This window comes from Symphalangus syndactylus, chromosome 24, assembly GCF_028878055.3.
Source record: "Symphalangus syndactylus isolate Jambi chromosome 24, NHGRI_mSymSyn1-v2.1_pri, whole genome shotgun sequence".
Taxonomy (NCBI): domain Eukaryota; kingdom Metazoa; phylum Chordata; class Mammalia; order Primates; family Hylobatidae; genus Symphalangus; species Symphalangus syndactylus.
The window spans coordinates 37818535-37846409 of record NC_072446.2 but is presented as its reverse complement, the minus strand read 5'-3'; the positions used below and the strand labels follow the sequence as shown (position 1 = coordinate 37846409).

Below are 27875 nucleotides of genomic sequence, written 5' to 3'. Positions count from 1 at the left end.
ATATTTATTAAGTAATTATTCCCATAGGTTGATGCTAGTAAAGAATTTAACTGAGAAAGTGCTATCAGAAAAATTAGATAATTAAGTTTGAATTCAGGAAAATACAGGTTATTATTAATAATATACCATGATTAGCTTTTAAAGTATAATATTCAAGAAGAGGCAAGTGGGCATGATATAATACAGTACAAAGAATGTTGTGGGAAGGCTGGGATAAAGGTAGTTGGTTTAATTTTGAACATTTAAGCTTGTCGAAATAAAGTTTCTTGATTCTTTTTCTATAATTCTAACAATTTATTTCAATTAACCTGTTTTACATTCATTAGCCATTATTTCCTCATTTATTATGTTTTTTTATGATTAAAGGCACAAAATATAGCTCAGTGAATATTCCTTCTGGAAACATTTTATCAAACCCAGAAACATAAATTAATACTTAGCTTCAGGAAATGAAATATAAATTGTTAATTGCCTTTCCTGCTATGATCTTGCAAAATAACTCACCTGGAGAACGTTTACTGAAAGGGTAACTGATTTAAAAGGTCCAATCATCTTAGCGTGGGGTTTTAAGCTTCTAGGGATGATAAAGAGCCTTTAAAGGAAAGGCACCTGTGCAAAAAAATCATTTCTATTTGAGAGACAGCAGTAGTTTTAATTTCCAAAACACATTTGGCCTCTCTGGTTCCCCAATAGCCATCATAGGCCTGAAGTCAGTGCTTTGTGGAGTTGCCATATGGTAGCACTGGTTACTTTTCAGGCTCTGATTGCCAAAACCCCCCGACACTGTAAAATTAAGAGATATACCAGCCAATTGCAACATATGAATCTTGTTTGGATCCTTATTTGAACAAATTGTAAGAAAAAAATTTGAGATAATCAGGGAAGTTTGAACACTGGATGAGAGTACTAAGGAAGTATTAGTTTTCTAGGTGTGCTGACAATATTGTGCAGGCATATTAAAAAGTGTCCTTATCTTTTAGAGACACACACTGAAATATTTACCAAGTGAATTTGCTTTGAAATACTCAAGAGGGTAATGGAAGACAGTACAGATGAGGGCAAGATAGACTATGAGTTGATAATTATTGAAGCAGGGGGATTTCATTATACTATTCTAGTTTTATATTATGTAAAATTTTCCATCAAAAAAGTTATCCACACAGAAAACAAATGAATAAAATTTGAGGCAAAACCATCACAACCTACTTTAGATCTTGCTGACTATTTTTCTTCTTCCGAGGGGGTTTCTTTTTCTTCGGTTTATTTGCGTTGGTATTATTTTGCTTATTGTTTACCCCAAAATGGCCTGCAGATATGTCACTCTGCAATAAGTTGACCAACAATGGGCTTGTTAGCGTGACATCCTTATTGACTGGGAAGCCTGGATTTTGACCACAGGACATCTGATTTCCATTGGGAGCTCCACTGAAAGGTGCATTGAAAGACATCCCATGGCCTGAGAAGTGGTTTCCCGAGGCACTGTTTCCCTGCATGGTCTGCACATGAGGGGGGACCATGTTGGTTTGTTGCATGCTAACATCAGGCATCATCTGAGATAAACTGACATCATTATTTGCTGTAGTAGCAGGATCACCATGCTGCTGGGCCATGTGTGGGCTGGGCCCTGGTGGCCGCAGGACCTGCCCCTGAATGCCCATAACCTGAGATGGACTGTTGTTCACAGGCCCTTGCTGGGGCAGCATCTGTCCTGACATCTGTCCTGTAAACTGCACCATATTTCCTTGCATGTTCGGAGTTGGTCCCCTCATTATCTGGGCTGGTCCCGGCATGACACTGGACTGGTTCTGAGTGTTAAACTGCTGCTTATTCCCCGGCATTTGATTGGTCATGATCTGCTCTATCATTGGGTTCTGTTGGAGCAAAACCTGCCCCTGAGGCCCCATCATCTGGTTATGTGGCGCCATCATTTGTGGGCCCTGCTGGGAAAGCATCTGCTTGGGTGGGGTCATCCTTTGGGGCGAGGGCCCAAGATTTTGGCTCGGAGGGTTCACCATCATCTGGCCCTGTGGCATAAGCTGGGCCCTTGAAAGGATCATAGGGTTCTGAGGGTTCAAGGTTCCTTGTTGCTGGACCATCTGGCCCTGGGAGGGCACGATTTGCTGGTGCATGCCCATCAGCTGAGATGGTGGGCCCTGCTGGGGCTGGCCTTGCATGTTGCTGAGGTTCACTTGAGGAGCCCCAGAACTACCAGCCTGCTGATTGTTCATGTTGCCATGAATTCCCATGAGGCTGGGCTGCATCATATTTGGTGGCCCGTGGGACACCTGCATCTGGTTTTGAGGAGGACCAGCTCCTTGACCACCTTAAAAAAAAAAAAAAGTCATCGTTTCAGAAATCAATATTTTTATCTTATTGGTATTAAGATACTCAAGTTACATTACTCAGAAAGACATCCATCACCCATATATCCACTGACCAACATAAATATGCTGTTGACATACTTCCTGTGAGTTTTCTAAACTATGAAGATGTGGCTGTGGGATAACTGCTTACATTCCCAATGACCATATAATAGAGAAGGAGAAGACAGTTTCTATATTCCCATATGGTATCTTAAAGATTTAACATTTCAAAGATCAAGAAAGTTTACTTTCTTTCAGATTAAATAATGAGAAGGGCAGCATCTCATTGTTTTAAAATGACTTGTAGTGGCCAGGCTCGGGTGGTTCATGCCTGTAATCCCAGCACTTTGGGAGGCTGCGGCAGGCAGATTGCTTGAGCCTGGGAGGTGGAGGTTGAAGTGAGCCAAGATCATGCCATTGCACTCCAGCCTGGTGACAGAGTGAAACCCCGTCTCAAAAAATTAAATTAAATTAAATTTAAAAAGCACTATGGGCTAGTGAAAGAACTCTGCTATAAATGAGCCAGAGAAACAAAGAATGTGAAGTGTCCTCTTAGGAAAACCTCAACAATGATGAGAAGACATTTAAAAATGCTTCTTGGAAAACTGTAATAATAATGACTCTCACAAGCTATGTGTGTGATATGTGGATGCTGCATTTCAAAGAAAAGAACACCAAGGACAGGTCTCCTCTGCCCTGATGTGGTAAAAAGCAGTTAATCTTGATCTGGAAGCTGAGCCTCTGGTGGGAGCCAACTGACTAGATGACCCATCTGGAAGCTGCAAATAGAGGAATAACAAAACCTCAGTGACCCTCTCCTGCACAGTCCCTGGTGAATCATGTGGCACATGTTTTAGTCTTCTCAGCTATTTCTAACTTAGACAAAAGTTGCTACCCGCCTTGCTGTAGTGCTTATTTATTTACTGGGTCTTTGGGATTTTCCTATAGCTACTTGCATTATCTCCCCGTTTAATTGAATAACTTTGTAGTTAATTTTATCTCTTTTATTTTTCACTTTTTTTGTTGTTTTGTTTTTGAGACAGAATCTGGCTCTGGTACAACCTTGGCTCACTGCAACCTCCACCTCCTGGGTTCAAGTGATTTTCATGCCTCAGCCTCCCCATTAGCTGAAACTACAGGCGCACAACAGCACACCCGGCAAATTTTTGTATTTTTAGTAGAGACAGGGTTTCAGCATGTTGGGCAGGCTAGTCTCGAACTCCTGACCTCAGGTGATCCACCCGCCTTGGCCTCCCAAAGTGCTGGGATTACAGGCATGAGCCACCGCACTTGGCCTTATTTTTCACTTTTAAATGGGGACTAGAAAGTCCCCTATAATGAAGTTATGAAGCCAGTCCATGCTCCAACTCTGAAGACAGGGGGTAAACTACCTTGTTCACACTATCCAGACTTTTCCTGAACTCCAAGGAAGATTTTCTAAACCAGCCTTATAAACTCAAAGTGGAACTCCACGACCACTGTATATGCTTGTATACACTAAATATACTGTGTATATTCATTCAACTGACAATTATTCATTAAGTACCTGATACAAAGAAGGCACTTTGGTGCTGAGCTAACATCAATAAACAAGACAGACCAAATCCCTGCATCCTTGGAGCCTACAGTCTAACTGGCAAGAGACATAATTAACAAACAGACAAGTATTTTTTCAGGAAGCAGTAAAAGCTAACAAGAGAAAGTAGGGTGAGAGAAGAGAAAGCAAGAGATAAGAGTGGAGCTACTTGAGATAGGATAAATGGGGAAATCAAAACATGTACATGTGGGCCGGGCACAGTGGCTCAGGCCTGTAATCCCAGCACTTTAGAAGGCCAAGGTGGGTGGATCACCTGAGGTCAGGAGTTTAAGACCAGCCTGGCCAACATGGTGACACCCCATCTCTACTAAAAATTAAAAAAATAGCAGGGCATGTAATCCCAGCTACTTGGGAAGCTGAAACAGAAATATGCTTGAACCTGGGAGGCAGAGGCTGCAGTGAGCAGAGACTGCACCACTGCACTCCAGCTTGGGCACAAGAGCAAAACTCCATCTTAAAAAAAAAACAACAAAAAACAAAGAAAACAAACAACATGTACATGTGGAAGGTACCATATAAAAACACAAAATAGCTGTGATAGGGTGCAAGAATGAGAAATGACTTTGTTATTGTTTTAAAACTTACTTTTTTTTTTTTTTTTTGAGATGAAGTCTCTCTCTGTTGTCCAGGCTGGAATGCAATGGCGTGATCTCAGCTCACTGCAACCTCTGCCTCCCAGGTTCAAGTGATCCTCCTGCCTCAGCCTCTTAAGTAGCTGGGATTACAAGTGTCCACCACCACACCCGGCTAATTTTTTTGTATTTTTAGTAGAGACAGGGTTTCACCACGTTGGTCAGGATGGTCTCAAACTCATGATCTCAAGTGATCCGCATGCCTCGGCCTCTCAAAGTGCTGGGATTACAGGCATGAGCCACCATGCCCGGCCTGTTTTAAAACTTTCTATAAAAAAACATGAATTTGCCGGGTACGGTGGCTCATGCCTGTAATCTCAGCATTTTGGGAGGCCGAGGCAGGTGGATCACGAGGTCAGGAGTTCAAAGACCAGCCTGGCCAACATGGTGAAATCCCGTCTCTACCAAAAATACAAAAATTAGCCAGGCGTGGTGGCGGGCACCTGTAATCCAGCTACTCAGGAGGCTGAGGCAGAGAATTGCTTGAACCTGGGAGGTGGAGGCTGCAGTGAGCCAATATAAAGCCACTGCACTCCAGCCTGGGCGATGGAGCGAGACTCCGTCTCAAAAAACAAAACAAAACAAAATAAAAAAAAACATGAATTCATGTAACTCAGGAATGCAGTTTTGCATTAGCAGATAGAGAAATTCAAGCAGTTTGCACTACCCTTCTGTTACTCTGCCAGAAATAGTGTGAACTTTTTTTTTGTAAAAGTCCGATTTTTGTCTCATTCCTTAGTGATTTACAATTAAAGTTGGAGTCACATTACTAAATTAACTCCAGGGGGGATGGGAATTCAGAAACTAGTTGCACTATCTCAGTCCAAACTGCTTCAATGAGAAAAGGTAAGAAGATTAGTCTTGTGGTCCTTAAGCAACCAGAAACATGAAGTTTGAGCTTATACATTACTGCTTTGCAAATACTTTTTAGCCATTCCCCTGTATCTTATTTCCTCTCCAAAATTTCTTCTTTTTGCAGTATACTGTTGGTATTAAACCTGAACTGATGAAGTTTGAAAAATATCACACTGTAAACCAGAATTCAGACACTCAGCATAAACAAAGCTTAACAAGTACCACGTAGAGATTTAAAAAGTTGCAGTTGTCCAAACATGCCTCCATGCCTTTGTGTCTGTGGTTTTCATTTGCCAGAAATGCCTTTTTGCCTTTTACTACCTGAGCAAGCTCTAACTCAGGGGTCAGCAAACTATGGCCCTCTGCTGGTTTGTAAATAAACAAGTGTTTGGAATGCTACCATGCTTGTTTGTTTATGTATTGTCTATGGCTACTTTCTGTGCTATCATAACAAAGTTGAGTAGCTCCAACAAGAGACTATATAACCTGAAAAGCCAAGAATATTTACTATCTGCCCCTTCAGAGAAAAAAAATACTGCTGATTCCTGCTCTAACTCAAGTTCCATCTCCTCTTAGATGTTTCTGAGTTCCTGTGACATTTTACCTACTTTTGATATATTGACAAAAGTTACTGCCCTGAAAGAATAATTATTTATGGGCTTGAAACTAAGAGGAGAGACCAAGACTTACTACTTATCTGTATACTCCTGTTGTCTATCAAGTCTACCACACAATGTTCAATAAATGCTGGCTGTACAAATCACAGAAAACAAACCTGCATGCTGGACATTTTGATTTGCTTGCAGCTGAGGGGCTCCTGAATTCCCAGGGGTGGTTGCTGTGGTCGAAGGCACCTGACCTTGCATAAAGTTCGGATTGGCCTGTCCTGCTGAGAAGCCAGGTGGGAGGCGTTTAGGCATTCCTTAATAGAAAACAATGAGTAAGGCAGTTACCTAGCAAATTTATACTCTTGCTTAGATATGGAATGAATAAGGAAGGATGAGCTGCATGAAGTCTCCACTGGCTTAGCTCTCTCTGTCACACTGGTAGGATCTTTAATAATAAGGTTGGGAAAGATGGTTAAAAAAATCAACACAATCTCTTACATGAGGCATTGTCAAAATGAAAAATAAATACTAAAAAATTTACACTTAGAACATGCCAAGGAAAAGATGGCAATCTGCTCCCTAAATGTGATCTGAGGCCACGCCACAGCAAGGTTTGAGGGCTCACTTTTCTCTGTAATTAACAATGGACCCCAAAACTTTAGATATTTTAACACAGGCACCAAAGGAATATGCTAAATTCTCTCATTTCAAACAAATTGATGTGAAATAGTATAAAACAAAGAGATGGGTCCTGATATTAAGGATAGATTGATTATTTTTCCTTTGAGGGAAACTGATGACAATCTCCTTTGCAGAAAATTTCCCCCCATTATTGCGCTTGTCTCTTTGGAAGAGACAGGAGATTAGAAACAGTTCATGGGAGCTTCAGAGTGATGCTGTATTAAATCATTATGCTTTCCCCTCATATGGTTTGCTGTGATTCTGACAGCTTTGGTACCAAAAACCATACTCTAATGGAATCTTTCTCAAGTATCAGTTCCTTTTTGGAAGGGCTAATTTTAGAAAACTTGTAATAAGGAGAATCTCAGAACCCACTTATCATTTGTAACACAGGCCTTGATGTGGCCAGATCACCTAGGTGAGCATATCATCTGCTCTATGAAAGCATCAAGACCTAAACTCACTTAAAAATTTATTATATTCATTCATTTATTTATTTACTTTTATTTTTATTTTTTGAGATGGAGTCTCGCTCTGTTGCCCAGGCTGGAGTGTGGTGGCGCAATCTCGGCTCACTGCAACCTCCTCCTCTCAGGTTCAAGCAATCCTCCCTGCCTCAGCCTCCCAAGTAGCTGGGATTACAGGTGTGCACCACCACACCCAGCTAATTTTTGTATTTTTAGTAGAGACAGGGTTTCACCATGTTGGCCAGGCTGGTCTCGAACTCCTGACCTCAGGTGATCCGCCTGCCTTGGCCTCCCAAAGTGCTGGGATTACAGGCGTGAGCCACTGCGCCTGGCCATTTATTTTTTTAAGAGCCAAATTTTCAATGTCCTGAAAAACTCTTTGTAGACAAATATGCATTTGTCCTTTCTTTAACAGTGACAAGTCCCATTTGCATGCTCCCACTGTAATTAAATCAGTAATCACATTTGCAGGAGGGACTACCCAGCTTCCACTGATCCAGGGCTAGATACCCAGAACAGTGAAATTTGGAGCTGAAACATTCTTGCATTTTCTAAGAACTTCTTACGATTCAAATATTACAGCCTGCATGTCAGCAAAATTAATTACAAGAGATTGAAAGGCTGATGAACAACTTAACTTCATCAGAAACCATGGGAACATGCCTTTGCTATGTTGCACTAAAGATGCAAGGGGTTTTTTCTGGGTAGGCAATGGGTGTCTTTTGGTGGGGAGTATGTTTATCAGATGACAGTATTACTGATACTCTATACCTTACTGAAAAGCTCCAAGCACATTCATGTGCACTAGATCAATGATTAATAAGAATAAATAATAAACATGGAGATGGATAAGTTTTACTGTAATCGTTTTACCTCTCACACATTAAGCTCCATTGCTTTTTCTTCATACAAGAGGCACCTTACAAAATAAATAAATAAATCTCCTTTAGGTATAACTGGTGGAATTCCCTCTCTAAGGAGCAGGCATTGGCATTATAAAACTATAAAAGTCAATGATTTCTGAACTTATTCCCCTTTAATACTTTAACCAAACTTAACAAGAACCATGCTTACTATTTTATTAACTAGGATTATCAAAATTGATAACTAAAAGGGCCTTTTCGTCAATGAGACCCTGTTCTTTTTATTTTTGCTCTATTGCATAATCTTAATTTTTCAGCGACTGAGAAGTTTAATTGTTAACAAAATGCATTTTTCTTCTGGACATTTTAATTTACTAGTACAAGATCAAGCAAAAATAATTTGAAAAACAAAATGAACATCTCTACATTGAATTTTACCTGAATTTTACTCCAGAGAGCTAGCTTAAATTTAACCAGTAAGATGCTGCATAATGTATCAAGTTAACTTTAAGTTATATCAAATGTCACCACCATATCCACAAAACCGAATAATTACATCCTTATTTCACTCCCTCCATTAACTCTAAAAACTGAAGTTCTACTAAGATCTAGCTCCAGCAAATTTACCAACACAAATAGCTACAGTGTTCCTCACCTCCTAGGCCTGGATATAAACTCTGTGGCCCCTGGTTTGGTGGTTGCTGCTGCATCACCATGAAGTTAGGTGGCACATTTCCCTGTTGAACCATAGGATTCCGACCCGGAGAGCTGACAGGCTGCTGAAATCCCTGGGGAAGTGGGTTATTTTGAGGTGGCCTTGGTCCCATCTGCTGCTGAGTTTGGTTAACCGTTGGGGAGGATGCAGGGGATCCCTGCTGGAAGGAGGAGGGTGAGGAGGCAGGAGACTTGTTGGTGAGGTGGGGCTGCTGCAGGGGAGTTGGGACCCTAGAGGGCCCTCCCTGCAAACTCTTCATCTGAGGAGCTGTGAACTGGCCTGGGTTGCTCATCTGAGGAAAGTTTGTGTGGGCTTGTGAGGCTTGCTGGCTGCCAAAGGGATATGGAGGGGGAGGGTGGGAAGGCGTCTGTACCGTGGCTAAGGATGGTCTTGCCTGGAGTTGCTGTTGCATTGGGCCGGGCAAGGGAGCCTTCTTCCACCCTTGGTTTGCAGTCATTGTGCCCAGAGAACCCTGGGCTGGAGGAGGTTGAAGGGCTCCAGAAGGCAGCTGGTTCCAGCCTGGAGGAACAGGCACCTGAGTTGGGGCAGTAAACTGGGGTCGAATTCCCTGTGGCTGTTGCTGCTGATGTTGCTGTGGGGGTCTTGCCTGCAACTGTTGTTGCTGCTGCTGCTGCTGCTGTTGCTGCTGCTGCTGTTGTTGCTGCTGCTGCTGCTGCTGCTGCAGCTGGGGAAAATTAGCTGGGTTCATTTGTCTGTTCACAGAGACAGGCTGCATTGGGTGGTGTGGGGGAGCTAAAGATCCTGAGGGATGACTTTGCTGCTGTATATGGAGCCCAGAGAGGAGTGGATCCATTGCATCTGTTTAAAGATAGTCAACAAAGCAATAATTAACCTACTGCAATCTAGATCCTAGAGCAGTGGCTTTTGTAATTCTGGATATACAGAGTAAAATCTGCTGGTACTATTCGATAAAATAAATGCTTGTGAATACCTTCTATGAAGCAACATACCAAGATGATGAATTCTGCCTTAAAAAGAGCTTGGTCAGTAGTGGATATTAAGAGCGAAATGTAAAACATGGAGACCAGTATTTACCAAATCATATTCTGGAGAACTATGTTAATTAGCGTTATAAGAAAACAAAACAATTAGGTTTGGGAAACACTGAACCTAACAAACTTAGATGGGTTTCTTCACTGTAGGACTTTCAGTGCCTCTAATATGTTACTTTTGAATCTCCAGGAGGGAGGGTAAAGAATGATGCATTTACCAAATTTACTTGACTACCGAATTCTATGTAATGAGCATCTTGCAGGACTATGCAGGCCAAGGCACACTCTTAGAAATGTTGGGGTATAACTGATAAGAAAACAATGAGAAATTCTGAAAAGAAAATAATGCCATTTAGCTTGAAGAAATCAGGTCAGATTTTGTAAAGAAGGTGACATTGTGAGTTTGGAAATTAGAAATTCAGCATCAGAGATAACTGAATTTTGTAATGATCTGTGCAGAAAGTTTCAGACTCTTCATCCTCAAAAATTGGGAGTCATTACCTGACTGAGAAGCAGGGCGAGGAGTCCTGGGCTGCAGCTCTGGATTGGGGCCTGGTGCCATCATGGAAGATGACACATTTCCACCCGGGGGTATCATAACAGTGGCAGGGTTGTTCATCCTTATTATTCCTAGAAAAAAGATCCCTAGAATAGAGTACTGGAATTGGCACAATTTTTGTTTTTTAATGAGTTATTTCAAGAATATGAAAAGATATGGAAAATTTGTTTTTTTTGACAGGGTCTTGCTCTGTTGCCCAGTCTGCCAAGTGGCACAATCACAGCTCACTGCCATCTCGACTTCCCAGGCCCAAGTGATCCTTCCAAGTCAGCCTCCCAAGTAGCCGGGACCATGCGCACATGCCACTGGGACCACAGGCACACACCACTGTAGGCCCAGCTCATCGTTCTATATTTTATAGAGATGGGGTCGCTATGTTGCCTAGGCTGGTCTCGAATTCCTGGGCTCAAGTGATCCTCCAGCCCAGCCCTCCCAAAGTGCTGGGACTACAGGCGTGAGCTACTGCACCGGCCTGGAAGTTTCTACACCCACCATCTACCTTTTATAAACTGAAAAAATTTGCTCTTATGTCCTTCAGATATATATGTAGATAAAGCAGAAGCCCCCTACTCTTTCCATTCCACTTCCTCCCTCTTATTGCAATTGCAGTTAACAGTTCTGTTCATGTTTATTGACCTTTTCTGTATCTGTAGGTAAACTGTACTTTTTCTGTAGATAAACAGCATTTTTTGTATGCTTTTAATCTTTGTATAAATGGCACCTTACTATATGCATTGTCAGCTTCCTTTTTCACTTAATGTTATTTTTTGAGATTCATCTCTCTTGACTGTTATAAAGGCTCCATTGTACAGAACCATATATCAACCCTTCTGCTGATGAATACTAAGGTTTTGTTTTTCCTTTATTCTTTTAAGTTTGCAATGTTGTGTATTTGTCCTGAATTCTTGTGGATATATGAGAGTGTCTTTAGACTATATACTTAGAATTGCTAGGTTTTAAAGTCTAAGCATCTTTAATTTTACTAGATATTGGTAAACTGCTCTCAAAAGTGGTTACACCAATTTATACTCAAACTAGCAGTTTGAGAACTCCTCTTTCTCCATATCTGAAAATTTCTGATACTGCTAAACTTTTCTGAATTTATCATCTATGCTCCTAAGTGAGAACAGGCCAGGCATGGTAGCTCATGCCTGTAATCCCAGAGCTTTTGGAGGCCAAGGTGGGAGGACTGCTTGAGGCCAGGAGTTTGAGACCAGCCTGGGCAACATAGCAAGACCGCATCTCTACAAAAAAGAAAAAAATCAGCCAGTGTGGTGGCAAGCGCCTGGATTCCTAGCTATTTAGGAAGCTGAGGCAGGAGGATCACTTGAGCCCAGGAGTTTGAGGCTGCAGTGAGCTATGATCATGCCACTGCTCTCCAGCCTAGGCAACAGGGCAAGAGTCTGTCTTCAAGAAAAAAAAAGTGACAACCGCCTATACTTAATTCTCTTTTCCTTTCCTTGGCTACAGAATTCTCTGTCATGGAGCATCTTGCAGGACTAAGTAGGCCAAAGCATACTTTTAGGAATGTTGAGGTACGAATAAGAGAACAATGAAAAATTCTAAAAAGAAAATGACATTTAGCTTGAAGGGCAGATTTTGTGACATTTTGATTTTTGGCATCGAGGTGAAAATAACCTCAAAATGAGTTGGAAAGCATCTTTCTTCTTTTTCTATGCTCTGGAAGAATGTATGTATCTGTTCTTTAAATGTTTGATAAAACTTTCCTGTAAAACCATCTGGGCCTATAGGTCATACTAATTATTAACAGGGAAACAGATTTTTATTTCAATTTCTTAAATGGCTATAGACTTTTCAAGTTTTCAATGTCTTATTGTCAATTTTTATTAAATTATAATTTTGCCAACACTAAAATTTATTAGCATAGTTAATTGTGGAATATATTTTTTCTATTCTTTTTAAAAAATGATACATAACTCAAATACTATAATATTCACCTTTTAAAATTTGTATTTTTTTCATTCTTTACATTGTTTGTGCCCTCTTTTTTTCTTTGGTGGTCTTACCACATTCATCAGTTTTAGCTGTCCTTTCAGAGAAACATCTTTTAGGCCAGGCACGGTGGCTCACACCTGTAATCCCAGCACTTTGGGAGGCTGAGGCAGGTGGATCACTTGAGATCAGGGGTTCGGGATCAGCCTGGCCAACATGGTGAAACCCCATCTCTACTAAAAATACAAAAATTAGCTGGGAGTGGTGGTGGGCGCCTGTAATCCCAGCTACTCAGGAGGCTGAAGCAGGAGAATCTTTTGCTTTTGCTGTTCTGTTGCTTTTTTGATTCATAGTTTACTTATCTCTATTCTTATCTGTATTATTTCCCTCATAACTTACTGCTCTGCTCAATTCTTAAGTCAGATACTTAGCTTGTTAATTTTCAGCTGGGGTTCTTTCTTCATTAATATAAATTTCTGAAGGCTTAAAATTTCTTTGAAGTGTTGTATTGGCTACATCTCACAAATTTCAGTATATATTATTCTCATAATTCCATTCTAAATATTGTCTAATTTCCATCAGGATTGCTTTTTTAAATCACTAAGTATTTATAATGCATTTTTACATTTCCAAAAATATGAGATATTTTGGTTACGCTTTTTTTTTTGCCACTGACTTGACCTAACAGCACTGTGGTCAGAGAACAGAATCTATGTGATATTAATATTTGGTATCTACTGAAACTTGCTCTTGGAATAATCCCTGGTCAGTTTGTATAAATTTTCCATTTATGCTTGGAAATATTAAGAATTCTTGAATTATGACTGCATTTTTTTTTTTTTTTTTCCTCCAAGATGGAGTCTCACTCTGTTGCCCAGGCTGGAGTACAGTGGCACAATCTTGGCTCACCACAACCTCTGCCTCCCGGGTTCAAGCGATTCTCCTGCCTCAGCCTCCTGAGTAGCTGGGACTACAGGCACACGACACCATGCCTGGCTAATTTTTCTATTTTTAGTAGAGACGGGGTTTCACTATGTTGACCAGGCTGGTCTCGAACTCCTGACCTCATCATCTGCCTGCCTCGGCCTCCCAAAGTGCTGGGATTACAGGCGTGAGCTACCGTGCCCGGCTGACTGCATGGTTTCTATATATGTCCATTATATAAAAAGTATTTTGTTATTCAAGCTTTCCTTTATCCTTACTAATTTTTTACAAACTTGGCCATCAGTTACTCACAGAGGTGTGTTAAATCTCCCCTAAGGTTTGCTGTTTACATGCAATTCTTAAATGTCTTGAGGCTAGATTGTTAAGTACATAAGAGTTTAGCAACTTCCTGGTGAATTTTTCCTTTTACATTATATAGTGGACCTATTTACCTTCAGTGATGCTTTTTATTTTAATGTCTGTTTTATCCGATAAAAATATTATTATACTTTTCTTGGTTAATAATCACCTTGTTAATCTTTCTATCTTTCTAACTTTGAATCTTCTGAGTCCTTATATTTTATGTGTTTCCTGTAACAGCACATAGGTAAACCTGAGAATACTATTCTGATTAATCATTTCATCAGTGTTCATAATCCATTTACCTTTATTGTTAATTACTAGTATATTTTGATTTATTTTGTCATTTTATGATTTCTATTTACCCTTTTTTTCTATGCTGTTTTCTTATTTTCCTGAATTAATTTTTTTCATCATGGTCTTCCTCTTTAATCCTCCACTACTAGTTTAGAAGTTATACATTCCATTCATATTATTTTACTGGTATCTTTAAAATGTCAACAGACATACCTGACTTAAAGTTTAAAGACATATATGATCATCATTACTAAATAAGTCAATGCTTATTTAGATTTACCCCATGCTTATCAATTATTTAGCTCACCATTCCTTCTTAGATCTTATTTCTTCCATCTTAGGTTCAATTTTCTTCTTCCTGAAGTACATCCTTGAGCAGTTCAATTAGCAAGGGTCTGTTAATGGTAAATTCTCTTAGTCTCTTTGAAAAGCTCTTTATTTCATACTACTCTTGATAGTATAGCTATGTTTAAAATTCTAGGCTGTCAATTATATCCTCAGCACTTTGAAAAAATTATTCCAATGTTTCCTGGCCTCCAATGCTGCTGTTGAGAAATCAAGAAAAGCTGATAGTCTTTCCTTTGTAAATAATCGGTCTTTTCTTTTGGGTTGCTTTTAACATTCTGTTTTTCAATGTTCTGTAGTCTTACAATATTGTGTCTAGATGTAGATTTATTTTTATTTTGTAGTGCTCAGGATTACTGGGCTTCTGAATCTGAGGACTTACATCTTTCATCCATTCTGGAAAAATTTTAGCCATTCTCTCTTTGACTGTCATCCCTCCTCAATTTCTTTATCTTCTTCAGGAATTCTTTTCAAACATATGTTAAACCTTCTCATTTTATTCTTCTTGTCTCTTGACCTCTTTCATATTTCCATCTCTTTATTTTTCTCTGCGCATCCTGAGTGATTTATTCAAATTCACCTTTCAATCCAGCTATTTCTAATTTGCTGAATAAGTTATCCACTTTGATGATTTTTAAATTTCTGTAAGTTCTGTTCCCCCCATCTCTCCTGATGTTTTGACAGTGTCTTGTTTTCTTATGATTTTCATAATTGTTAATACTCTGATATTCCTATTACCTAAAATTCTAGAGGGAGGGAATGTAATCCTAAATTGTATAAATTCAGAATATAAGCTCATTTATATCAGGCTTTAACTAGAAGTATGCAATGACTTGGGTTGAGAAAATATGCCCCTCCACAGCTTCAACAGTTATCACCAGTATAGACCTACCTAATGTTAATGACTTAGCCTGGCTATTAATGGGTATTCACTAACATATTAAATGTCCAAAATGCAAGAGGGTAGAGAAGACAATTCCACAACACCCATTCTCCCATCTAACGTCTAGAGCCCCGGCGAACATAGACAAATTTCCCATTAATTTCCCTATGCCAGAGGGTGACATTTTCCTAATCTATCTTTCACTGAAAATTCTGGCTTCATGAGGAATTCTGAATTCTAACTTGCTTCTTCCTGTTGACCCAAGGCTTTATCTTCTATCCCTTCCCGGCCATTAAAACCCAAATGCTGGCCGGGCGCAGGCTCAAGCCTGTAATCCCAGCACTTTGGGAGGCCGAGGCGGGCGGATCATTAGGTCATGAGATCACGACCATCCTGGCTAACACGGTGAAACCCTGTCTCTACTAAAAATACAAAAAATTAGCCGGGCGTGGTGGCGGGCGCCTGTAGTCCCAGCTACTCAGGACGCTGAGGCAGGAGAATGGCGTGAACCCCGGAGGCGGAGCTTGCAGTGAGCCGAGATCGCGCCACTGCACTGCAGCCTGGGCGACAGAGCGAGACTCCGGCTTGGAAAAAAAACAAAAAAACAAAAAAAAAAAAACCCCAAATGCTTTGGACCCTGCAGAATCTCATTTGTTTACTGCCGTTTAAATATTCACCTTTGACATTTTTTTTTTTTGCCCTAGGGAGTTCCTCTACTTTCCCCACCCCTCTGCTTCCAAGCCCAGCTACATTTTTTTTCGTTTGTTTTTTTGAGAGGGAGTTTTGCTATGTCACCCAGGCTGGAGTGCAGCAGCCCGATCTCGGCTCACTGCAAGCTCCGCCTCCCAGGTTCACGCCATTGTCCTCCCTCAGCCTCCCAAGCAGCTGGGACTACAGGCGCCCGCCACCACATCCGGCTAATTTTTTGTATTTTTAGTAGAGACAGGGTTTCACCATGTTAGCCAGGATGGTCTCCATCTCCTGACCTTGTGATCTGCCCACCTTGGCCTCCCAAAGTGCTGGGATTATCGGCGTGAGCCACCGCGCCCGGCCACCCAGCTACATATTAAATGTTATAGGCCGGGCATGGTGGCTCACGCCTGTAATTCCAGCACTTTGGGAGGCTGAGGTGCGTGGATCACTTGAGGTCAGGAGTTCAAGACCAGCCTGGCCAAGACGGTGAAACTACTAAAAATACAAAAATTAGCCAGACATGGTGGTGGGCACCTGTAATCCCAGCTACTAGGGAGGGTGAGGCAGGCAGAGAATTGCTTGAACTTGGGAGGCAGAGCTTGCAGTGAGCCAAGATCGCGCAACTGCACTCCAGCTTGGGTGACAGAGCAAGACTGTCTCAAAAAAAAAAAAGTTATATTTTAAGTTTTGTAGTTGGAGAGGACAGTTAGGCTAATGTTTATCTGTTGAAACTGGATTTGTTTCTGAGGAATCGCACCTGGTTTTTTAAAGATGGTAGTTAGACAGTTAAGAAAGCTCTCATGAGGGCTTGGTGCAGTGGCTCACGCCTGTAATCCCAGCACTTTGTGAGGCCCAGGCGAGTGGATCACCTGAGAGCAGGAGTTTGAGACCAGCCTGGCCAACATGGTGAAACCCCATCTCTATTAAAAATACAAAAATTAGCCAATTAGCTGGGCGTAGTGGCACCTGTCACTCGCGAGGCTGAGGTGCGAGATCGCTTGAACCCAGGAGGTGGAGGTTGCAGTGAGCTGAGATCACGCCACTGTACTCCAGCCTGGGTGATGGAGTGAGACTGCTTCACAAGAAAAAAAAAAAAAAGAGAAAAGTCTCATGAGATAAGAAACAGGTTTTTGGCTGGGCACGATGGCTCACGCCTGTAATCCCAGCACTTTGGGAGGTCGAGGCAGGCGGATCACGAGGTCAGGAGATCGAGACCATCCTGGCTAACATGGTGAAACCTCGTCTCTACTAAAAATATAAAAAAAAAAAAAAATTAGCCGGGCATGGTGGCAGTCGCCTGTAGTCCCAGCTACTTGGGAGGCTGAGGCAGGAGAATGGCGTGAACCTGGGAGGCAGAGCTTGCAGTGATCCGAGATCGTGCCACTGCACTCCAGCCTACGCGACAGAGTGAGAGTCCGTCTCAAAAAAAAAAAAGAAACAGGTTTTCTTGGTCCATCATGAGCTTCCTAATCCCAGAAAATTTCAAGCATATGCTGACTACATGTCCAATAGTGACACTATAACATGCATTCCAGTACTAGATGGGAATCTGCACAAGATCCAAGGTTCTCACCTAGGGGAAATTTTGTCCCCCAGGGGACATTTGGTAATGTCTGGAGACATTTTTAGGTGGCACAAATGCAGGGAAGTAGTGGTGCTACTGGCATCTGGTGGGTAGAAGCCAGGGATGCTACTAAACATCCCACAACACACAGGACAGCCTCCCACAGCAAAAAATTATTGGCCCCAAATATCAATAGTGTTGAAGCTGGGAAACTTGAATTAAATGACTACTATATTATCCCCACAAATCTTGGAATTCTATAAGGCTATGAAAAAAAAACAGGCTATGGATTTAGTTTTAGTTGCAAAAGACTCTTGCTTATTAGCTAACTTTCTGTTGCCCATGCTAAGGGAAGAAAGTAGTACTAAGAATAATTGAAAAATCAACTGTTGTAGATACACAATTCTAAAGTTACTTATTATTGTTTTAGAGGGGATTTAAGGTCTCTTTCCCTAGAAAAATTTAGCTGTTCAGTTTAACCTAATATTAAACCTTGTTTGCATCCTTCAAGTCTCAATAGACAACAGAGAAAAGCAATCCTAAAATACGCTTGGCAGTAAAGAGAGATATCTTGGGGGTTAAAATGTTACCGTTACTACAGGTCATTACTAATTGATTATTCCTGAAACTTTATACTATATACATTATCACAATCTGAGTCCTTCATTAAATACCAATCTAACCTGATTTCAACCTAAAGCTTCTCAGTTTCCTAGGTTGATAATCAACTATAGCACTATAATTGGCTGGGTATGGTGGCTCAGTTCATGCCTGTAATCCCAGCACTTTGGGAGGCTGAGGTGGGCAGATCACTTGAGCCCAGGAGTTCAACCAGCCTGGTCAACATGGCAAAACCCTGTCTCTACAAAAAACAAAACAAAACAAAACAAAACAAAGCTGGGTGTGGTAGCGCATGCCTGTAGTCCCAGCTACTGCAGGGCTGAGACAGGAGGAACACTTGACCCTGTCTCAAAAAAAAAGCACTATAATTTACATGCACTTCTTAGAGATACTTAGTAAACATGCTTGCTATTTGCCAGATACTAGCCTAAGAGAGCTTGTAATTAGGGTACTAATAACAATTAAGTGGAGTCTTAACATTTTAAGCCTAGAAAGGATCTCTAGCATTGTTTCCAGAACATAATTAAAGATGTTTATAGGCAACTAGGGTCAGTAAATATTAAGTCCTTTGGCCAAGAGTTGAGACCAGAACCCAGATTTCCTGATGCTCGTCCCAGGTTTATTCATTCTTTCATTAACTATATCTAACTTGGCTAGGCTTTTCCCACTCTGCTTCTGGCCCATGTCCTTCCAGTGGTGGCAACAGTGTCATCTACCATTTCTCATAAAGCTACCTTAACACCAAATGCTCAGACTTCTGTGGGGAACCACATCTATGTAAACAATACCAGGTTGGATATTTTACATCTATTTTATGGTATTCCACAACAGCCCAACAGCACAGGTCCTGACATATATATCTTCCTAAGTCCTAACAAGAACTTAGGAAATGTTTGCTACACTGCTCAGGGCTCTTCTACCTTCAAGCATGAGCTCAAAAGATGGTAGGTATTATTATTTCATTTTATATGTGAAGAAAGTATTGCTTGGGGAAGTACAGTAACTAGCTTGAGGTAACCAGTAAACGGTAGTACCAGAATAAAAACCTAGTTCCAATTCTATGATCAATTCATTAGCTACAGTTCAGAATAGCATTTTGTTTTGTTTTGTTTTGAGACAGAGTCTCACTCTGTTGCCCAGGCTGGAGTGCAGGGTGCGATCTCGGCTCACTGCAACCTCTGCCTCCCAGGTTCAAGTGATTCTCCTGCCTCAGCTTCCCAAGTAGCTGGGATTACAGGCGACTGCCACCACACCTAGCTAATTTTTGTATTTTTAGTAGAGATGGGGTTTCACCATCTTGGCCAGGCTGGTCTCGAACTCCTGACCTCAGGTGATCCACCCGCCTCAGCCTCCCAAAGTGCTGAGACTACAGGCATGAGCAATCGTGCCCGGCCAAGACTAGCATCTTATAAATTGAGCTCCTCTATACTGCTGCATTTCTCCAACAGCTACTCTGGTAGAGTGGGAGGGGAATGACTCGGTAAGCAGGTTCTTACTCTGCTTCAACCATAGCAGCTGTGCTTTTGTTTTATTTGAATAAAGGGTCCTGCAGCTGAAAAAATTTGAAAGCCACTAGTGCAGTGAAAAAAGCACTGAACTGGGAGTCAGAAGATCTGTGATACTAGTTTATCGCTCCTTGACCCTGGGCAAATCACTTCCTTTATGTGAGTTCCACAGCTTCCTCAGCTTTAAATGACAGCCAACTCAATTCTAATATTCTGAGATTCAATCTCAGAATATTGAGTTCAATCTCTGAAGAAGAAATTTCAGGATTACTAGAAAAGGAAGCAATTTATAACTCTCTCAAATTCTAAATACATAAAAACACATATTCTCCCAGATACATCTTCAGATTCTACATAAGCACACAAGAACTCAATTCACAGATATTCTCTGCCTCAGAGAAAGTGGGAGTTGGAAAGCTACATTCTCCATTGTACTATTAAAATAATGAGGGTAGAAAATGTCTCATTCATTTCTATTTCCAACAGCACAGGTCCTGTCACACAACAGGAAGTCAATAAATGTTTGCTGCATGGCTCAGTGTTCATCAACCTTTAAGCATGAAACCAAAAGATTGCAAAGATGCTTCATGCTGTGACCCCTAGCCTCCGGGAATGACTCATGTCTAGTTTTCCTGATTCAGCAAAGAGATGTAAGTATGCCATGAACCCCCACCTATCTTGCAGGGCTCAAACGATCAAATAAGCCAAAAAAGGAAACTAGTAAAATGTCATACAATTGAGTGGGAGGTCTTACCTGGACCACTTGCCACAGGAAATCCCGCCTCCATCCTAACTGAATTTCCAGCTCCCATGGGTCCATTCATTCTCACATCTTGGCTTCGGTTCTGAGCCAAAGCCAGGTTAATAGCACCTTCCCCTGAAAATGACAGTCAAGTGATAAAATGGAAATCATTAGAATAAAATGCAAATTTTGTTTATAGACAGCTATATAAGTGCTTTAGTTTTCTGTGCTTTTGAAGAATCATGGTTAGTTTACCACCAGAAAAATGGTGGGTTCAATGTAGATGGGTCTTTCTTCAACCCATCTAAGCAGGTTTCATGAAGCACAAGGAGATATAACCAATTCTTACTTGTAATAGGGAAGCAGGGTGACCATGAATGATGCTTAGTATCAATAGAGATCCTGGAACTCTGAATATTTATTTTCAACCATCTTACCAATTGTGTGTGTGTGGGGTGTGTGTGTGTGTTATGGAAGAAAATGTTCTCAAAAACTCTCAAAATCCTAGACTTCCTTTTGGTAATTTATGATCAGAAGGTAGATATTAAATATAAGCAGGTTTAATGAAGAAAGAACCTATACTGCTGCGGGGACACTAACACTTGTGAACAAAATACCAATTCCATTCAATAACTGCAATATAAACATATTTCCAGCAGGAAAAAAATCATGCAATGAAGAGGAGATAGGTTGCTACAAATCTACTTTCTGAGACACCTAATGACAGGACCAATATTTTTATAGGTTTTTGTTTTTTGAGATGGGGGTCTCACTTTGTCACCCAGGCTGCAGTGCAGTGGCACAGTCATACAGCTCACCACCACCTTAAATTCCTGGGCCCAAGGGGTCCTCCTGCCTCAGCCTCCTGAGTTGCTGGGACCACAGGCGCACATCACTACGTCCAGGTATGTATAGGATTTTTTTTTTTTTTTTTTTTGAGACGGAGTCTTGCTCTGTCGCTCAGGCTAGAGTGCAGTGGCGTGATCTCGGCTCACTGCAACCTTCGTCTCCTGGGTTCAAGGGATTCTCCTACCTCAGCCTCCAGAGTAGCTGGGATTACAGGCACCCACAACCACGCCCAGCTAATTTTTGCATTTTTAGTAGAGATGGGGTTTCACTACGTTGGCCAGGCTGGTCTCGAACTCCTGACCTCATGTGATCCACCCACCTCGGCCTCCCAAAGTGCTGGGATTACAGGCGTGAGCCACTGCACCCGGCCTGTATAGGATTTTTAATTTTATCTTATTTGAGCTTCACGGTACCCTCATAGGTAATGTTACTAGAAGTGTTCCAATTAAGTAGACTCTAAACTTAGAGGCAACTTAAATCTTACTTGGTCCAATGATAAAAAGGTCTCTGAAACAAGCAACAGAATGTTTCTTGCACTTAATCCAAAATTTTGACTACTGTTATTATAAGAGAGCACCACCTTGTGGAGAGTTAAAATATAGCTAGTCTGTGGCTGCTGAGCTGAAAGGCTGCACTCACCCAAGTCCTTCTATACTGTAGGGTTCTGATTCACAGGGTCAGATGGTAAAGCAGAAAGTTAATGAGGTATGGCAGTTTCCTCTGTCCTGTCACTGATCTAGGTCAGCCTTCCCTTTTTTTTTTTTTTTTTGAGATGGAGTCTCGCTCTGTCGCCAGGCTGAAGCGCAGTGGTACGATCTCGGCTCACTGCCATCTCCACCTCCCAGGTTCAAGCGATTCTCCTGCCTCAGTCTCCCGAGTAGCTGGGATTACAGGCGCGTGCCAACACACCCAGCTAATTTTTGTATTTTTAGTAGAGATTGCGTTTCACCATGTTTACCAGGATGGTCTCGATCTTCTGACCTTGTGATCCGCCCAAAGTGCTGGGATTACAGGCGTGAGCCACCGTGCCTGGCCTAGGTCAACCTTCTATGTCTATTTTAACCAGGGAGGTTTACTGGTCACAGGGAACAAACATCCTACCAAAAAGGAAGGAAACACTGGGAGCTACTAGATGCTCTAGCTTGCCTCTAGAAGTCAGGCGTAAAAGAGGAGAATACAGGTCATGAGGGTTTCCACTAAAGGAAGGGAACTATTAATATACAAAATTTGTTAAGATATTCTAAGTAGAAAGAATGTTGTTCTGGAAAAGGACATCAGTTCGTATCATTCCTCTGCTTAAAACAGGTCCATTGCTTCCCACTATTTTAGAAATAAAGGCCAAACTTCTTCTTCTTCTTTTTTTTTTTTTTTTTTTTTGAGTTGGAGTCTTGCACTGTTGCCTAGGCTGGAGTGCAATGGCACGATCTCGGATCACTGCAACCTCCGCCTCCGGGTTCAAGCGATTCTCCTGCCTCAGCCTCCCGAGTAGCTGGGTGGGGTGCTTGCCACCACGCCCGGCTAATTTTTGTATTTTTAGTAGAGACGGGGCTTCACCATGTTGGGCAGGATGGTCTTGAACTCCTGACCTCAGGCAATCCGCCCGTCTTGGCCTCCCAAAGTGCTGGGATTACAGGCATGAGCCACCGTGCCCGGCCAGGCCAAACTTCTTAAAAGCCTATAGAAGGCCTCAAATTATCTACCTAGCCAAGTGTTGTTCAACAGAAATATAATATGAGCCACATATGCAATATAAAATTTTCTAGAAGCCACAGTAAGAAACAGATGAAATCATCATTTATTTCACTTAATACATTCAATGTATTATTTCAACATGTAATTAATGTAAAAATTATTATTATTTTTTGAAACAGGGTCTCTCTGTTGCTCAGGCTGGAGTGCATTGGTGAGATCACAGTTCACCGCAGCATTGACCTAACTGGGCTTAAGTGATCCTCCCACATCAGCTTCCCAAGTAGCTGGGACTACAGGAATATGCCAACATGCCTGGCTAATTTTTTTCAGTTTTAAATTTTTTATAGAGACAGGGTGTCACTATATTGCTCAGGCTGGTCTCAAACTCCTGCGCTCAAGCAATCCTCCTGGCCTCAGCCTTCCAAAGTGCTGGGATTACAGGTGTGAGCCACTCAGCCTGGCCAATATAAGAATTATTGAGATATTTTACATTCCTTTGGGGAATACCAAATCTTCAAAATGCAATATGTATTTTATACTCACAGCGCATGTCAGTTTTAACTAGCCACATTTTCAGTGCCCAAAAGCGACATACAGTCTGTGGCTACCAATATTGGACTGCCCATATTTAGCCCTGTCTACCTCTTTAAACTCATCTCATGCTATTTTTCTCCTTCAATAGCAAGGATTCAGCCCCAGTGTTTCCTTTTAGTTTCTTAGGCACACAAGGCTGCTTCTCACCCCAAGGCCTTTGCTCATGTGGTTTCCTCTGCCTAGAACAGTTCTCTGCACTCTTCGCATAGCTAGCTTCTCAATTTTCATGTAATCTTAAGTGTCACATGCCCAAAAAGGCCTCTACCAACCATCTTATCCAAGGTTAGGTAACTTTTATCAGAACATCTTGTTATTTCTGCAGAGCACATTCCATGTAATCATTCACTCACTCGTTTTCTTGCTTGCCTCCCCCATCACTATATAGGGTTAATTACAAGTCTGTCCTTGTTCCTTCACATCTGTTGTTCCAGCATAATTAATAGCATTCTCTTTCACTTTCAGAAGTGTCCTAATTTAGGCTGGGCATGGTGACTCACGTTTGTTAATCCCAGCACTTTGGGAGGCCAAGGTGGGAGGATTGCTTCAGACCAGGAGTTCAAGACTAGTGACATGGTGAGACCCTGTCTCTATGAAAAATTAGTCAGGTCCGTGGTGGCACGCACCTGTGGTCCTAGCTACTCAGGAGGCTGAGGTGGGAGGATTGCTTGAGCCCAGGAGGCTGAGGCTACAGTAAGTTGTGTTTGTACCACTGCACTCCAACCCAGGCAACACAGTGAGACTTAGTCTCAAAAAAAAAAAAAAAAAAGAAAGAAAAGTGTCCTAATTTAGATGATAAATTACATGACCATCTATATCATTTATACATAAAATAGTGCCTGGTACGTGGCAGGTGCTCATTAGCTATTTATTAAATATAAATGGTCATCTTATAACCTTACAAAGAATTATAGACATTTTTCTATATGACAAATTAATTCCTGGAAAACCTCACATTTATCAAATCTCATACTGACAATAACAGGGTTAGGGCAAACTGAAAACCTATGAGACTTTGTAACCAGAGCTCTAATAAAAACAGTAACTGGTGGAGGCAAAATACCAGAAAAAATGAAGCGGAAATGCCTGGTTAAAGGTGCTGAGATAATGCAGATGTAGTGGAGTTCTGAGCCAGTGGGGCTGCCATTAAGGTGGGCACAGGAAGAAATGCAACCTATCATGAGCTGAGAGCCACACAAGGCTGGGGGATGTACGTCAGGAAGGCACACAAATATACACTCTCATTCTTAATTTTAATAGAGCTGAAAAGACTCCCACACATGCAACAGCTGAGTGAAAAGCTTTTTCTTGTTGATAATTATAATTCTATTTCTACTATTCCAGCTCCTCTTACCTAAGAAAAAAAATCACATATTAATAAACAGAATTTCCACATTATACTGCTATCATTCCCCTATTTGCCAACTGCATATATGCTAATTCGTGTCAAAGAGAACACCACTGGCTCCCAAACTTGCCAATTAGGGGTCCATAAACTACGTCCTGTGGGCCAAATGCAGCCCACTGCATGTTTATTTAAATAAAGTGTTACTGAAATCCTGCCATGTTTACTTGTTTACATATCACCTATGGCTGTTTTTGCCCTACAAGACGGAACTGAGTACTTGTTGAGTTGAGATCTTATGGCCTGCAAAGCCAAAAATATTCATTCTTGGCCCTTTACAGAAAAAGTTAGCAGACTACTGCTTTAGATCACCATAAATTTATAGAAGGGGCATAAAATGTCCTCAAAAAAGATGTTTCCCCAATTCCCTGGCCAAAATTTAAAAAAGGAAGGGTACAGGGAGTATTTGTCAATGGAGAATGGACTGTTGGGAGCACCTGTCCCTCAAGCCTTGCAGCAGACACGATAGTGGCAACATTCCTTCATTCCTTTTTTGTTGTTGTTGTTGTTTTGAGACAAAATTTTGCTCTTGTCGCCCAGGCTGGAGTGCAGTGACGTGATCTCGGCTTACCGCAACCTCCACCCAGGAAAATTTTGCTCTTGTCACCCAGGCTGGAGTGCAGTGGTGTGATCTCGGCTCACCGAAACCTCCACCACCTGGGTTCAAGCAATTCTCCTGCCTTAGCCTCCCGAGTAGCTGGGACTATAGGCACACCCCACCATGCTCGGCTAATTTTTATATTTTTAGTAGAGACGGGGTTTCACTATGTTGCCCAGGCTTGTCTGAAACTCCTGCCCTCAAGTGATCCACCCACCTCGGCCTCCCAAAGTGTTGGGATTAAGGTGTGAGCCACTGTGGCTGGCCAACATTCCTTCTTACAACTTACAAAATCAACAGCCCAGTTCCACAAAAGCAATAGCTGCTGCCATCACTTTCACTCCTGCTGAATTCCCAGGAGTGTGGGAACAGAGATCATCTGGGACACACATGTAGCCTAAAAGTTAAAGAACTCTTTCTATATTGTGATAATCATTGTCATATGTGAATTTCAGAATTTCTTGAGATATGTTATCCATTTGCTTCCTTGCTAGTACTCATGTTTGAATTTATGGCTATAATGTTAAGGGAGAACCAGCATTTTATCCTTTTAGGAAGTAGGTCTGCTTAAGAAATAAAACTGGTACTTCTTTCTCCAGTGAAAAACACTATCAATTAAGGGTTTGAAGCCTTTAAATAGGTAACAGAGACCACAAAACATGTAGGGTTTTAAAGAAACCACTTATGTATTCCTTAAAGTATAAACAGCCCACATATTGTTATTTTATCCAATAGTTGTTCGACATCCACTTTTCCTAATAGTTCATCCTACAGATTGCTGTGAATTAATTGTACTTTTCTGGATCCTTTTAGATAGTTCCACATTTTTCAAATTAAAATGGTATTGCTTAAGCCACTATTTTCTCATTTATCAAATGGTGAAATTTATCCCATTTCTCAATCTACATATAACCCTTTCTAAATAATTTGTTTGTTGGTATTGCCCCTTTGAGGGCACAGCAACCCACAATGCTAGACTGCATAAAATGTGTCTCACTCCTATAAACAAAATGATGACCTCAGCTGCTGAGGTTTCATGGAGCATTTAGGTTCTACGTAAGCACAGGGCCAGGAGGACCTGGACTTCAGTGGAAGGGAAAGCTGGAATTGCTTGTTGTCACCTGGTTGTATCAACACAGGAGGGGAAGAGAGGGTTCTAGTTCACTGAGCTTCCAAAGAGCTCCCCCACACATGGTAGGTACTTACATCTCTCACAGGTTTGTCTTCCTTACTAAAGTTATAAGCTCTTCCGAGTTTATAACAGTAAGGACAATATTTATCATTGTATTCCAAATGCTAAAGCTTATAGTCTACGGGGATAAAACAATAATCAAATAATTGCTCTAATGAAAGTGTGAGATAAACGATCCGAGGGAGAGAAACAAACTTTTGTGAGAGCACACATCAAAGGACTCTGACTTGCCAAAGGAGTTCAGAAAATACATCCTCAAGATTTAAGCTGATACTTGAAGGCTGAGCAGACATGAACTAGGGGAAGAGGGGCTGGTAGGGAATAGTATTTCATTTAGAGAAGACATCAATGCAAAGGACCTGTGGCAGGAGGAAGAGAAAGCTGAGAAGCTGAAACACAGGGGGCAAGGGAGGAAAGTTATACAAGATAAGGCTGGATGAGGAAGGTAGAGGTGAGACCATGCAAGGCCTGAGGTCATGGTAAGGAGTTTGGTCTTCATTCTTTGAACAATACCAAGAGATAGCAGGATTTTAATCTAGGGGTGTAGGGGTATAGGGGTATAGGGGTGTGTGTGTGTGTGTGTGTGTGTGTGTGTGTGTGTGTGCACATGCACGTGCTCATCCAATTCTCATTTTGAAAAAGATCATTCTGGTAAAAATATTGAAAATGAACACTGCAGGCCAGCGTGATGGCCTGTAATCCCAGCACTTTGGGAGGCTGAAGAAGGTGGATCACCTGAGGTCAGAAGTTTGAGACCAGCCTGGCCAAGATGGTGAAATCCCATCTCTACTAAAAATACAAAAATTAGCTGGGCATGGTGGTACGTGCCTGTAATCCCAGCTACTCGGGAGGCTGAGGCAGGAGAATCACTTGAACCTAGGAGATGGAGGTTGCAGTGAGCTGAGATCACGCCACTACACTCCATCCTGGGACTCTGCCTCAAAAAAAAAAAAAAAAAAAGAAAAAGAAAAGAAAATGAACGCTGCTACAAAAGGAAAGGACTGTTGAAGGCTTCATAATCTGTTAGATGAATAAAGAAAATACTAAAGTTTATTTGGTGGAAGGAAGGAAGCAAATTATATGTTAAGCTGGGTGCAGTGGTACAGGTGTAGTCCCAGCTACTCAGGAGGCTGAGATGGGAGGATCATCTGAGGCCAAAAGTTTGAGTCCAGCCTGGGCAACATAGAAAGACACTGTCTCTAAAAACAACAACAATAACAAAGAAAACCACACAACTAAATAAATAAATAAGACAAATCAATTCCTAGTCAGGATGCCAGTAAAATCAAAGTCTGAAAGCCTGATGGT

General features: G+C 41.4%; 1 protein-coding gene across 11 annotated transcripts in view; it reads right to left on the bottom strand.

Annotated features, from left to right (window-relative positions):
* The window catches only part of NCOA6 (nuclear receptor coactivator 6), a 113729-nt gene that overhangs the window by 33550 nt on the left and 52304 nt on the right, over positions 1–27875 (bottom strand). For 3 of the 11 annotated variants that reach the window (XM_063633593.1, XM_063633592.1, XM_063633591.1), the window contains 5 exons: positions 20253–20375; positions 10296–10439; positions 8722–9600; positions 6223–6369; positions 1207–2323 (listed from right to left, as the gene is read on the bottom strand). In XM_063633593.1, the coding sequence (XP_063489663.1) occupies positions 1207–2323; positions 6223–6369; positions 8722–9600; positions 10296–10439; positions 20253–20375 (2410 nt within the window). Of the gene's footprint in view, positions 1–1206; positions 2324–6222; positions 6370–8721; positions 9601–10295; positions 10440–14194; positions 14283–20252; positions 20377–27875 lie in introns of those variants that run through there. The other 8 variants (XM_055265893.2, XM_055265890.2, XM_063633597.1 and 5 more) reach the window with 7 other exon arrangements.